This window comes from Poecilia reticulata, chromosome 19, assembly GCF_904066995.2.
Source record: "Poecilia reticulata chromosome 19, P_reticulata-male-v2, whole genome shotgun sequence".
Classification (NCBI taxonomy): Eukaryota; Metazoa; Chordata; class Actinopteri; order Cyprinodontiformes; family Poeciliidae; genus Poecilia; species Poecilia reticulata.
In genome coordinates, this window is record NC_088848.1 from 25,893,697 (window position 1) to 25,908,557 (window position 14,861).

At 42.3% G+C, this 14,861-nt stretch overlaps 2 protein-coding genes across 2 annotated transcripts in view; both read right to left on the reverse strand.

The window, feature by feature from the left end:
• LOC108167265 (ryanodine receptor 2-like) overlaps nucleotides 1–11,369 on the reverse strand; it is a 54,694-nt gene extending 43,325 nt beyond the window's left edge. The window contains exon 1 of the mRNA XM_081600232.1: nucleotides 11,154–11,369. Coding sequence (XP_081456358.1) covers nucleotides 11,154–11,201 — 48 coding nt within the window. The 5' untranslated portion in view covers nucleotides 11,202–11,369. The remainder of the gene's footprint in view (nucleotides 1–11,153) is intronic.
• Nucleotides 11,370–13,073: 1,704 nt separating this feature from the next.
• mtr (5-methyltetrahydrofolate-homocysteine methyltransferase) overlaps nucleotides 13,074–14,861 on the reverse strand; it is a 37,072-nt gene continuing 35,284 nt past the window's right edge. The window contains exon 33 of the mRNA XM_008438069.3: nucleotides 13,074–14,325. Within this exon, the coding sequence (XP_008436291.1) occupies nucleotides 14,236–14,325 (90 nt within the window). The 3' untranslated portion in view covers nucleotides 13,074–14,235. The remainder of the gene's footprint in view (nucleotides 14,326–14,861) is intronic.

Genomic DNA, 14,861 nt, shown 5'->3' on the forward strand with positions numbered 1-14,861 from the left:
GAGCAAAGCAGAGGAAGATGAAAGACGGCAGAGGAAAAGGAGGAAAAGGAGGACAGCAAACAAATCACATGGCTGTAAATTAACAGTCGTTAAAAACTATGCGTATAATATGCTAATTTGATATGTTTCTAATTGACCACTCCAAGTACAGAGAAAATAAGATAAACATGACGGTCAGATGGAAACAGCTGGTAAAGATTAAAAGGCTTAAATGAAAAAGACTTCTGTTTAAGGCAATCATAATAAAAAGATGAGTTAAAGTCTCACTCAGTTAATGAGTTAATGAGTGTGATCATTTCACTAAGATCAAGTGACAAAATCAGGATTTAGTTTATCATCTAATGTAATGGCATGAAGATGCATGTTGTGTGATGCATGTCTGCATGTCATATTTATTGTTTTAAATCTCAAGTTTCACTATGGATTCTTGCCTTTTATTTATTATTATTAATTTTCTTTAATGTCATACTTATTTCACACCATGATGGTTTTATCATCATTATATAACCTAACTGAACAACACATTAGTTTATTGTTTTTTCTATCAACTCTGAATAGGAGGTGTTATTGTTAGAGGTGCATAAATGAATCAGTTCATGTCCAGCCAAACTAACCTTCAGCTTTTTTTCTGATTGTTGTTGCGCAACACCCCCCCACCCCCTTCTCTCTCTCTCTACTTCCCCCCCTCAGAGGAGGGAGATGTGCAGCCAGCTCTCCATCTAACGGGTAATTTGAGTTTTCTAAATCTGATAGGATTTTACCCTGTTCAGAACTGAGTAAACTCTGTTTAAGCTGGCATCGAGAAAGACTAGCCTGGTTTCTAACGACCTCCTTCCAGATGTCCCACCTTCTTCACCCTGTGAATTAGCCAGATTGAGCAGCCTGCAACCAGCTAGCTTCACAGAGGTCACCTGTTAACGGTCGCTCTTTCTCTTTATTACAACATGCACTTGTTACTGAACCAGGTTGGTTTTAGTGACTCGGGCGAGTCCCAAGGGTGTTTTAGTTTTGGCTAAAAGCAACCTATAAAACATTTCTACTTTTTCCTCCCAGAATCAAACTTCATAGCTATTTTACAACCATCAAAGAACTTTAAGGTGATTCATTAATTGAATGTCCACAACATCTTTTAGATTTTCTTAATGCTAATTATTTTATTAGTAAGGCAATTTTGCAAGGGTCAGTACAGCTTCAATCAGTAGCAGAAATAATCAAATAAGTAAAATCAATAATCTAGCCTATCTTTCCCTAATGCTGACACTGAGAACTAAAAAAGGGAAACTTTGAGAGAGACGGACAGAGTTTGGCATCTTGAACCCCAGAACTGTTCTGATGATGAAGAAGGTGTTGCAGCAGCAGGAGGTTCCCAGTACAGGAAGAGTACTGACTTAGAGCGGCAGGTCTCGGGCCTCAGGGTGACTTCCTCATGCGTGTAGCGGTCCTCAGCTTCTTGTCTTGCAGCTCTGTAGCTCCCTTCTCCTTGTCTCACGATCTTCCTGGTCCCACGGAAGGAACACACCAGTTCTTCCTCTTTGCCTTTGTCTTTATCTTTGTCTTTATCTTCATCTTTGCCTTTGTCTTTATCTTTGTCTTTATCTTCATCTTTGCCTTGGTCTTTGTCTTTGGGGGTCTGAACCCAGCTGTTGAGAGAAGTGCAATTTGAAGCCACATGTTGCGGGGCTAACGGGTTGGTCCCCATGTGCAGAACAGTCTTCAGCTCTGTGGCCCCGGCTCTTCTTCAGCTGCAGAGTTCTTTGTCCATCTTGATCTTGGCTCCAAGCTGCCTGAAGGATCCAACCAAAGATTTCTCTGTTGCACCCACCTTATAAAGGGTTTATCCACCTTTTGGTGCGTTTGCATTGGCTAGCTTTGTTGCTGTGCCTCTCATTGGCTGACTGCTTGGACAGATGATCTCATATCTCCATCACTGTCTTGGAGACATTATGTTCTGATGTCTGTTCTAATGTCCCAAGTTGCTCAATAGTCCTCTTACGTCTGTTGCCTGCTCAACCTTTTCTTAGGAAAGTTGGAGTTTAGCAATAAGGCCTTGGTCATCTCCGCTCTCCTATCAGTTCCTCTTTCCCCCTGACCTTTCACCTTTCACCTACCATCTACCTCCAACACAACATCAGTGACCTTTAATTACAGTTGCAACATTTTACACCATTTCAAGTTCAATGTCAAAATCACATTTATAACCTTTTAGTTTCTCTGATTTATCCATCCATCCATCCATCCATTTTCTTCCGCTTATCCGGGGTCGGGTCGCGGGGGCAGCAGCTTCAGAAGGGAGGCCCAGACTTCCCTCTCCCCAGCCACTTCTTCCAGCTCCTCCGGGGGAATCCCAAGGCGTTCCCAGGCCAGCCGAGAGACATCCAGCATGTCCTGGGTCTTCCCCGAGGCCTCCTCCCGATGGGACGTGCCCGGAACACCTCACCAGGGAGGCGTCCAGGAGGCATCCTGACCAGATGCCCGAGCCTCAACTGGCTCCTCTCGACGTGGAGGAGCAGCAGCTCTACTGAGTCCCTCCCGGATGACCGAGCTTCTCACCCTATCTCTAAGGGAGAGCCCAGCCACCCTGCGGAGGAAACCCATTTCGGCCGCTTGTACCCGTGATCTCGTTCTTTCGGTCATGACCCAAAGCTCATGACCATAGATGAGGGGGGGAACGTAGATCGACCCGTAAATCGAGAGCTTCACTTTTTGACTCAGCTCTCTCTTCACCACGACGGACCGGTACAGCGCCCGCTTCACAGTAGACGCTGCCCCAATCCGCCTGTCGATCTCCCGCTCCCTTCTTCCCTCATTCGTGAACAAGATCCCCAGATACTTAAACTCCTCCACTTGAGGCAGGATGACAACCCCTGACCCGGAGAAGGCACTCTACCCTTTTCCGGCTCAAGGCCTCGGATTTGGAGGCACTGAGCCTCATCCCGGCTGCTTCACACTCGGCTGCGAACCGCTCCAGTGAGAGCTGCAGATCACGATCTGATGAAGCCAACAGGACCACATCATCCGCAAAAAGCAGAGATGTGATCCTAAGGCCACCAAAACGGATCCCCTCAACACCTCGGCTGCACCTAGAAATTCTGTCCATGACAGTAATGAACAGAATCGGTGACAAAGGGCAGCCTTGGCGGAGTCCAACTCTCACCGGAAACGAGCCCGACTTACTGCCGGCAATGCGGACCAGACTCTGACACCGGTCATACAGGGACCTTACAGCCCGTATCAAAGGGCCCGGTACCCCATACTCCCGGAGTACCCCCCACAGGGCCTCCCGAGGGACACGGTCGAACGCCTTCTCCAAGTCCACAAAACACATGTAGACTGGTTGGGCCAACTCCCATGCACCCTCCAGGACCCCGCTGAGGGTGTAGAGCTGGTCCAGTGTTCCACGACCAGGACGAAAACCACACTGCTCTTCCTGAATCCGAGGTTCGACTATCCGACGGACCCTCCTCTCCAGGACCCCTGAATAGACCTTACCAGGGAGGCTTAAGAGTGTGATCCCCCTGTAATTGGAGCACACCCTCCGGTCCCCCTTTTTAAACAGGGGGACCACCACCCCAGTCTGCCAATCCAGGGGAACTGCCCCCGATGTCCATGCGATATTGCAGAGTCGCGTTAGCCAACACAACCCTGCAACATCCAGAGCCTTAAGGAACAAAGTCAATCATCGAACTGCGGCCTAGGGCGTCCTGGTGCCAAGTGCACATATGGACGCCCTTATGCCTGAACATGGTGTTTGTGATGGACAATCTGTGACGAGCACAGAAATCCAACAACAGAACACCGCTTGGGTTCAGATCGGGGGGCCGTTCCTCCCAACCACGCCTCTCCAGGTCTCACTGTCATTGCCCACATGAGCGTTGAAGTCTCCCAATAGAACAAGGGAGTCCCCAGGAGGGGCACTCTCCAGTACCCCCTCTAAGGACTCCAAGAAGGGTGGGTAATCTGAACTGCCGTTCGGCCCGTAAGCACAAACAACCCGTCCCCCCACCCGTAGGCGGAGGGAGGCTACCCTCTCGTTCACCGGGGTGAACCCCAACGTACAGGTACCCAAATGGGGGGCAACAAGTATGCCCACTCCAGCCTGGCGCCTCTCACCGTGGGCAACTCCAGAGTGGAAGTACGTCCAGCCCCTCTCAAGGAGACTGGTTCCAGAACCAGAGCCATGTGTCGAGGTGAGGCCGACTATTTCTAGCCGGAACCTCTCAGCCTCGCACACTAGCTCTGGCTCCTTCCCCACCAGAGAGGTGACGTTCCAGAGTGGGGCCCCGGTGACCCTCGTCCGGGCGAGGGAAAACGAAGTCCAAAGTTTGATTTAACATTCATTTATAATGTTATAATAACCATAACTTATTAGTTACTCTTATTATAATCATAATGTGAGTTATTACAGACATTTCTGACAAGAAACCAAGAATATCCATTATTCTAATTATCTGATATCATGTTACAGTTTCTTGTTTTACCTTTAAGTATTTCCACAAGTGTAAGAGTAAGTGTAAATATTCTTATAATCAAACCAACATCAACCACTGGTTAAACCAATATTAATTATTGGCATAATTATAAGTCATTAATTTAAGTATTTTATTCTGGGTTTTATCCAATTACTCAAAATGTTTAGATTTTATTCTTTAAAAACCTTTAATGCTTTAAAATAAGGAATGGTCTGAACTATTTTTATACTGATGCAAGATAGAAACTTCCCCTTTTCTTCAGGAAACCAGCTCTTCCTGTTTCATGACTCTCTTTCTGCCTGACTATGATTTTTTATGATTAAATAGAAAAGAGTAGAATTAAAGCAAAGTTTGCAGGACACAATAACAACACACACAACCAGATTAATTATAACCAGATTATTACCGTCTGACTCTACTGTTGGGTCTTGATGTCACCTGTGTCATTAATTTTAAGGTAATTTTATTTATTATTACTATTAAACTAAAATCTCCAGCATGGGGAAGTGGGATGAGCTCGACTTTTCTTGACATGATGTATTTCCATCGGATGAATGCCTGCTGCTCCTTTAGGCTCAGTCTTAAACTTAGATAAGCAACTTCAGTAGACGACGATGTAATGCAGAGTACTTTGAGTGCAAGAGGGGCAAAAGCACCAGCACGACCAAAATGTTCTACAAATTTTGTTTGGTCATTTTTTAAAAAATCTGTATTTGTCATGGAACATCCTGGAAATCTTCCACCTCTGGTAGAATATATCAACCAGTTAAAACGCACACACACACACATGCACGCACACCCCCACACAAACACACACACACACACACACACACACACACACACACTAACTGCTGGATGCACTGCTAATTGCCTAAGATTCTAATTAAAATATTAAAGACAGTTTGAAAATTTCAACTCCCCAATCATTTCAGGTTTATTTCAACATAACAGCAAAATTCTGTTCCACTGTCCAGCTGTCACTGTTAGCGCTTCCCCTGTTGTGAATAATTAACAACCACTGAATACAAAAAGACTCAGAGTATAATTACAGAACAGCAAATGAATGATTAGGAACCTAACACATCAGTAACAAAATATAAACATTAAGATGGACAGAGGTGGAGTTTATTATTACATGAAACAGGAAATGTTTAGTCTGATTTATTGAACATCAATCAAAGCTATTCAGGTTTGCTTTGTCTTCAAAAATATTTTTACTGGCAACAAGAATTAAAAATGTCATTCATTTATCATGCATGTATGATAAATGAATGTAGTCTTGTTCTGGCAGGAAGAAGGTTAGAGCTTAAAATAATAGCTTTCATATCTAATTGTTTCTATGATCCTAAATGTTAATCAGTTGGTGACAATAAGGTGATTACAACATCTGTGTGTTTTTGCTCCGAAGCTTTACTTTCTTCTGTTATCTCCGAGACAAGGTATGCCAAACCCTCCTAATCTTTATAAGGCTTGTCCATAACTGGCATCAGTAAGGGGTCATCACAACCAAAAACATCTGCACTGTGTTGACTTTACTGGCCACACAGATTTCCTGTTTTCACACCATGAGAAATGGTAGCTTGCTAGAAGCGTGGACTAACGTTTGTCTGTGACGGATGTGATGCACCAGTTCGACGCTATGAAGCTTACTGGAATTTTCCTGTGCTGAAAACAAATGTCCTCCGGTGCAAAGAGAGAGGAGTCAATCAAATCGCTGCGGCTGTTAATATTAACTCAGTATTTTGGAAGTCTGACCAACATGGACTGAATGCTTTCACTCACTTTCTCCGCTGCTGTTGCTAAAACTACAGGCAGACTACAGTTCTAAAACAGAGCAGAAAATCGACGTCATTGTTTACGACTTCTCCTCCTGTTTGCTGATTGACCCAGTCAAAAAAAAAGAAAAAAAGAATTGACCAGAGAAATCCACTTCAATGGGAGAAGTACCAAATGGAACAGTGAAAGGAGATGAGAGTCGACCAAAATTGCATAGAAAGGCAATGACCAAGCTACTTATTTTTTTATGGAAAGCTAAATGTGTGTAACTTTACACACAGAGCCCCATAGAGATTCAGTGCATTGCTTATTATTTAAGACATATTCCTCTCATAACTCTGACAGCATCTCAGTCTCTGTTCATACTCTACCAATATTCTCCATATTATCTTGTCAGCTTTCCTGTTGCTTTCACTTTGAGGTGCTTTAGATACTCATACTGAAGAACTTATTTCTTGTGGAGGACTAATACAATGACTTGAATTTCATCACTTCAACTCTTTTTTTTATCTTGCAATGTCCTGACATTCCCAGCGTCTTCTGTTTAGCTGCTCACCCAGTCAATTCAGCTTCCAACTTACATCAAATCCAAGGCAACAACAAAAGCTGGAGAAACATTTAACTGCTGCCATTGATCTCATATGCAGGAACTCAGGAATCAGATCAGCTAACAGGCTTTGCCAGAAGATCTGCACTCACTGCAGCCATGGCACAGAGGCCACCGCATGCTGAGGAGGCAACTCATGGCCTGCTGAGAACCAGTCTGCATAGTAACCAAGAATCCCACCTTTATTGCAGAAGCTCTGTCATCAACTTACACTTAATGCCCTGTAATGAGGATATGCAGCAGCAGCAGCTAGAAGAACAAGAAGATGGAACAAGGAGGTGCAGTAACTGTATGAAAAAGAAAAATACATGCGTATTCAGACAACGTGCATTAATGGAGACGGTGAAGAAACCACAAAAAGTAAAGCTAAACTACTAAAACTACCAAAATGATAGAATGAGGCAAAACAACTTATTTATGCTGCACTATTCCTAGACAAGGTAACACAACATTTTACAGCTTTACAGGACATCCAAGGGAAAACAGAAAGGAAATGAACATAATCATGAACGCATCGGACAATAACTGATCACCTTTAGAGGAAATCAATCATGCAAAATAGTTGCTCATAGTACAATTTTCAGCAATTAAGGATTCAAGGATTTTTTATTGTCATACTAGCTTTACTTGTTTGTGGTTTATTTGTATAGCATATTTCAGCAACAAGTGCTTTACATCATGAAATCAAACATCATAAAGTCAACAGTGACTTTGTTGTCATATAGTAATGGCAGCACTTAAAATAAAAAAAAATATAGGCCTTAAAGTACTACAACAAGTGTTGTTAGTTCGTTTCAATATTAACAGTTGCACCTGGGTGCTTCTGCTAAATATTGTTTATTATTTTTTATTTTTAGCTGACCAGATGGAATTACCCAGAAAGAAAAAATTATAAGCTTTGTATTTTTATATGCAAACTGCATGAAGCTTATGCTATTGGCATTGTTCAAAGATAATGCAAAAGTGCCAAATATTCTTGGATTCATCATTCATCCATTAAATATTAGGGTGCACTGACCGCAATTATCTGGCTGATCTTCAAAAAGCCTGACCTGCCAATTCCCATTTTGGCCGAAACATATAGTTTTTTATAAACTGTGTTATGAGGCCACAATGCGCCTTCAGCGTTAAAATCTGTTGTTGGACTTCAACAATTCAGAAACACTCAACGATACTCATGAAACAATAAATACAAAATTGTTTTATCTGCACACAAGATAAGCTTCTATAAATTAAGTATAGATGTAACCTGGTGTGTATGTGTGCGTGTGTGTGTGTGTGTGTGTGTGTGTAGCTGTGTAGGTGTGTGTGTGTGTGTGTGTGAGGGGGTCCTCATGGGAACAATGGCTGATTTTCAGGAAGATCCCCAGAAAAGATGAGTTTCACTTGTAAGTATTGGCAGATCTCTTAAGAAAATCAGGGAAAGTGGAAAAATGACATCATAGCGCAGTTGTTCTGCTCAACTGGTCTGAGAGAGAAAACCACTCAGTGATCCCACCTACTCACTGTGAAGACAGTGAATACAGGTTTTCCTGTGGAACATGAGTCCAAGTCATTTCTAAGACTGGATTTTTTGTTGCGCATGTCTAAAATAATAAAAAGAAAATGCCAAGGTTCACGCCATTGGCTAGCATTTGCAAAGGACCAGATCCTTTTATTTTCCTTGCTGCTTATTGGCTGTACCCTATGAAAGCTGAGAGCATGGACACTAGCTGTGGTAGTGCTAAGACAGTCTTACACTGTGCAGATTAAGGTATATTTGATTTTTAAACTGTTAAAATAGTAACAGTTTAAGTAAGTCAGGTAAGTGCTGTTCTCCCAATAACTGCCATCTTCTTGTAACACCACTAACAGCTGACTGAAGTAGGAGTGCACCGATTTAATGGCCAACTAATTCATCAGTGACAATTTCCTTAATTTTGATCACAGAGACATCAGTGATCGGCCGATTTTTACATGTGAAGCTGATCTTATTCACTAATCACATCGATCAGCAAAGGTCTAACGATCAACCACTGTCCTCTGAGAGAGGTTTGACTGATGGACCGGACCAGCAGGTCATGTTGAGTGATGGCATAGTTACTTTGAAAAAGTAACTTTAATCGGATTACTGATTACTCCTTGAAAAAGTAACTTAGATTACTGATTACTTGATTTGGAAAGTAACCAAGTTACATTAAAAGTAACTTTTTGGTTACTTTCAGCAGCTGCTGACAGCAACGCTCTGCCACCTGTGAAAATTACATTGATCAAAACTTAATTGTAAGTTATTTTATAATGGTAACATTAACAATGTGTCTCCACTTATAAGGCTGAACTGAAGGGGAAATTGTTTAATGGTTCCAGTACAAAAAAAACCCATTAGTAATTTGTGCATGTTTTCGTGTGTCCCACTAATGTCTGGAAAACTCTAAGAAGGATTTTAAAGCCCCCACCCCCACCCCTCCCCCAGCCTCCAAGTTCTGCGTTACGGCCCTGTGTTTGGTGTCAGAGTGCAGTGCTCCTCTCCAATTCAGATGGCTGTTGCACAGATTTGTGACACTTATCTTAATATTAATTAATGGCGTTTAGTTGCACAACTTTACGCACTTGTTCATTCGTGGCTGTTTTTACGTTCATTGCGCTGTTCACTTAAGTGTTCCCTTTATTTTTTTGAGCAGTGTATATTAACTTGACATTAACAAAGACAAGCGGGACGGATCATCAGGGAAATGATGGGCAGGGAGAGTCTGACGTAAACGACCTGGATGACAGACAAATTCTGGGATTTATTATGTGTCTCTGCTTATTTCCAAGCCCAAATGAGTAACTTAAAGTTCAAAAACGAGCCCCCAAAAAGTGACCCCATTGTTGCCAACCCAGCAATTTTCTTGCTGTATTGAGCAGCAGTTCAGAGAAAAAAATAATTGGTAGGTTAGGAAAAATTGGAATCGGTATGTTAGGCTTTTAAAAAACGAAAAAAAATAAATTAAAAATCGGTACTCGGTAATCGGCCAGAAAGCTGCAATCGGTGCACCCCCCGCTGTGAAGAAGTAGTGAAGAAATGAACCCACTGGGCGTATTGAACAGGTCGGATTCTATTATGGTACCAGGTTGGAATTCACTGAGCTCTTGGGAGCAAAGTGTTGTAGAAGGAAACGGAACATCTCAATGTCCTCAAACTTCTACTTCTATGAGTTTGTGATGGGGAAATGAACTCGCCTCTAAAGATTTGGTAGATTTAGATTTATGTGTGCAGAGATTTGTAATGACAAACTCTTCACTTTTTTATGAATATATTATAGTGTAAAGTTGAATCTTTCCATTTTCTTTGGTTATTCAGTTTGATGCCTGTTCTTCACATCATGTGCAGCTGGATGGAAGCTACACACCATACATGTAATTGAGTATTTGTCGGGTTGGTGTCTGTGTCCAGCTGTGGGAATGGAAACAAACTCAGATTGGAGCAGAACACAGGACTGCAGAGCTGTGGGTGATTGTTAGTGTCTGATGTTTGTGTTAGCCTCTAAAAGACATCATTCACTGTACAAATAGTCAAGTGACTCAGTGGAAATCCATGTGGTGCAGTGCAGCTCTAAAATCAACACATGCAGTAATCCCAAAATGTCCCACCAACAATCTTGTTCTAGAGATTTTCGAGCTTCAGTCAGTCAGGTCCCTCAAAAAGTCTGTGACAAAGCTGTCATGCATATCTTGACAGAGAAGCAGACAAGTTCACAATAAACTGCATATCGGCTTATGTAATAAGTCTTAGAACATTTTGTATGTTTGCCAGAGGCTTCCCTTAAAAAGCCCGCAGCCATCGGTGCAGTGGCTTCACGTGACGATTCACGTGTGGCAATGCTGTGCTGTAAGCAGCTCCTGTCTCTTGACATGCAGCCCATCAGCTGGTTTCACCTGACTGCAGGAAACAAACTCAGTGAAGTGAGGCAGCTGCAGCAGGCTGCACTGCACCGCACCGCACCGCACCGCACCGCACCATCCCGCCCAGTACACCAGTACATACACACACCGCCACTGACGGGCTGGATCTTCCTCAAAACTCCACTTTGGAACAATGGCACTACCGCTGGCTGCACTATACACCTTCACTATCATTCACCATCCTTCTTCTTGTCCTCCATCATTATATTCCCACATCTCTTCCCTCCTCCTGTCAGCAGGATGCGGACTCCAAGACCAATGACTTGTATGAAGCGGGGCTGTCATCTTAATGCGGTAAACTCCCTACCATCCATCCCACACAGACGCAGTGAACACCCAGCCAACCTTCGCCTGCGGAGGGACCTGGAGAGACTTACTGTTCGCAGGAACTGGATCTCATCCTCTCCCTCTCCCAGGTCAGCCATGGTGAGCTGCCTCCCGGATTGAGCCTGCAGAGTGGGATCCAGGCTGGGGAAAGGGAATGATGCTGCGGCTGAGGCGCTGGGAGCCGGAGCGGAGGAGGTCCCCGCTCATTGGATGGCGCGCGCTTGGCGGAGGAGGAGCAGCCCAGGTGTGAACGAGCGTGTGCGCATGCGCCTTGTTGAACAGCCTGCGCTCTCTGCCGGTGGGAAGAAGAGCTTATATATACATACAACAACCAAGTCATTTTACAAAGGCTGGTTTTACTTTACATGGTCATGACCAGAATCTACATTTTCCCAAAGGTTCCTGATGAAAGACTTGGCATGACTGGCTTCCATCAAGATTCCAATATTAGAGGAGTTTGCTTGTCCGAATTTCCATGATGTATTTATTCCTTGGAGAGAAAAAAATTCCCCATCCAACTTCATACAGTCTTGTGTAGAATATAGTTTCAATGGTTCATGAGACCCAAAAGATATACAGTGGGTTGCAAAAGTATTCATACCCTTTAAACTTTTTCATATTTTGTCACATTACAACCACAAACATAACTATATTTAATTGGAATTTAATATGAAAGACCAACACAAAGCAATATACAATTGTGAAGTAGAAAGAAAATGATATGATTCAAAATGTTTTCAGAACAGAGCTGCTCTAAATGTTTGCCAGGATCTTCGTCATGTTTGTGCTTTATGGATGCAGCTCTGCTCTGCTCTGCTTGACAATCAGGCAAACATTATTACTCAGTCATGATTGTAAATTCAAAATAAAAAATCAGTTCTTACAGATTTGCTTCTCCATTTCCTCACATTGTGTAGGCGTACTGTTGATGGGCTCCACGTTTCAGACCGTCGGCCTGCAGTGACGGCACCAACTATCATCATGTAATGTCATCACAAAAGCTGCAACACACAGAAGTCTGTGTCCATCTTAACTTTGAGTTTTAAGAATGGAAATGACATCATTATCTTAATAAAGTCGAAATGGTTCAAGCTGAAATAGTTGGCTGAAAATAAGACAGTAATGTGGGGGAAAAACCTGGTCCTGCTTAACAAATTCAATTCTAAGCTTAAGTTAAGTTAGAGTGCTCTGCATTTTTACTCAAGTTCTGGACCTTTGAGTAGAAAATCAACTTTGAACTTGTTTTATCCGTAGGTCCACAAATAATGACAACACAATCCTGCAAATGGCTTCAGTCGTACAGCATGGCAGACAGGTACACCGTTTTTTATTTTTGCCATTTTAACTAATTTTGATCAGCTTTATTAAGAATCAAACATCTGAAATGGTCAATGAATTATCATAGAGCAGATGTAGATTCTTTAAAGCACAAATAGTGTATTTTGACCCTGGATAAAGTTATACTGCTGTCTGGCATTTTAAACCCAGTTCAACCTGAATTTAAAGAGGCAGCAAAATAAACCCTTTTCATTTCTGGGAGGGTATGAATTTGGAAGTTATTATTGAGAATAAATTCATTTTAACAGAAAAAAAAATAATGTTAGGAAACAACAGACAAACTATGACTGCATGACATCAAGACAGGACAGAATTAGAGAACACCATCTAGTTGAGTGAAGGAACATTCCTTATCCTGGGAGCTATCAGATGATTTACCGTGATCAGAATCCCCACTTTACCCAACGTGTGCTCAAACATCTGAGATGTGAATCAGTGAGGTTACTGAGAGGCAGCAAAGCTAACCTCTGCACCACAGACCGGTGCTGCTCCTGCTGGTCTTTCTGGCAGGTAGTTGGTCCAGAGCGAGACGACGTTGGAACATTCATTTATCCAACAGTCTAACGCTGAGAAAGGCTCAAAGAGCTCTCACTTCAGTCAACATAGGAGTTAAAACACAGGAAACATGACCGTTTATTATCTATGAAACATTTATTATAACAGCTCACAATGTTCAACAAGTTACCATCATTATTTCACAATTAGACTAAAAAATACCAAGCTGTCAGTTTGACACCAGCTGCAGCATCAGGGCTTTATGGCACAACATGAGCAGCAGTTTGTTCTCAGTTGAACTTCCTCACAGCAGGTCAGTAGGAAGAAACGTAGAGCACCACTTAGTGACAACAATCAATGCTTGTGAAAACAATGTTAAAAAGGTTAGCTTTCCAGTTTCAGTCAACTAGAAGTTAGTTTAAAACCTAGTTTAGTACAAATCCTCCTAATTTCTAAAAAAAAACTTTGGCATAAATGATTTTTACTTACATCTTTTACATGTTTGAAAAAGTTTCATCTTTGTTATTTACTCCAAGCTGCTCAATTACAAACATGCAAGCACATTTAACACTGATATAACAATACTTTGGGATTTATCAGACAATAGAAACATGTTCATTGATCAGAAACATAAAATCAAGACTACCTTCTGAATGTATTTTCAAAATTATGAGGAAGAACTGACAACAGTAATTTTAGGTACCATTAACAAATGCCAGTATGGTGTAACAATGTTGAAGATTACCTGTAGAGTCTCCAGAAACAGAATTAGCAGTTTGATCATATCAGAAGATTATTAATGAAAAATCCCACTTTTTTATGTTCTGAACAGCTGCATGGCTTACAAATGAAATACTTACTGATTTTGAAGGATCTCTCTGCAGCAGCAGCAGCAGCAGCAGCAGCAGCAGCTGCAGCATAGAGGAGCAGCAGCAGCAGCTGCTCCTCTATGCTGAGATCCCTGATGATGTGTGACAGTACACTGCAGCCTCCAAGGCACCACTCTGATTATTCTAACAAAATAGTCATTGTAAAAAATGAAATAAAACTGACTGTTGGTTAATATGAAATTTTCATTTCAAGTATAAATTTTAAACCAACTCTAAAACAGGAATAGTGCGAAAAACCAGCTGATCTGAATGTGGTAGACTGGTCCTGAACACTTTGAAATATTCCCATTTAAAGTCAAACACTGAGGCATTGTGGGTAATAAATGCAGCAGCGTGTGGTACCACAGAACAGCACAGCATCATTCCAGCCTCAGCTGGAATGATTCCACCAGGAAGCTGATCCATGACGCTACGCCTCCTGTTCGTAGCCAAGGATGGGAGCCAACCACCTCTCCACTTCCTCTGTACTCGTCCCCTTCCTCTTGCCGTAGTCCTCCACCTGCACACAACGAACCTCAGTCTGGATGTTGCTCTGGGTCTCAGGTTTAAGTCATCATGTTGTGATTTTCTCATTTCTGTTTCTCTCTGGGGGATTGCTAGTGAACTGTCTGTATTGTTAGCAGAGATCAACTGATGTAAAACGCTCAGAATCAGAATCATTTACTGCAAAGAGGTTAACTGATTTTTTTAAGAATTACTTTTTTCTTCATGTTATATGAGGAACTGTGGCAGAACCCAACTGCTGATCTAACCAGCAGGCCACTAACAAAAAGGTGCTAAATTCACTTTGTGCTAGCATTAGCATTTAGCAGTTATTGGAGCAGCCAAAACGCTTTGGATAAACAGCAGCTGATATGAATATTTCAGCTGTAAGAGAACCAGCTAGCTCCACCACATCTCCTCCTGAGAGGTTCTTACTTCAAGGCTGGACTACTGTAATTCTTTACTATCAGGAAGTCCACAAATTACAGTTAGAAGTCTTCAGCTGATCCAAAATGCTGCACAGAGAGTTCTGATGAAAATCAAAAACAGAGA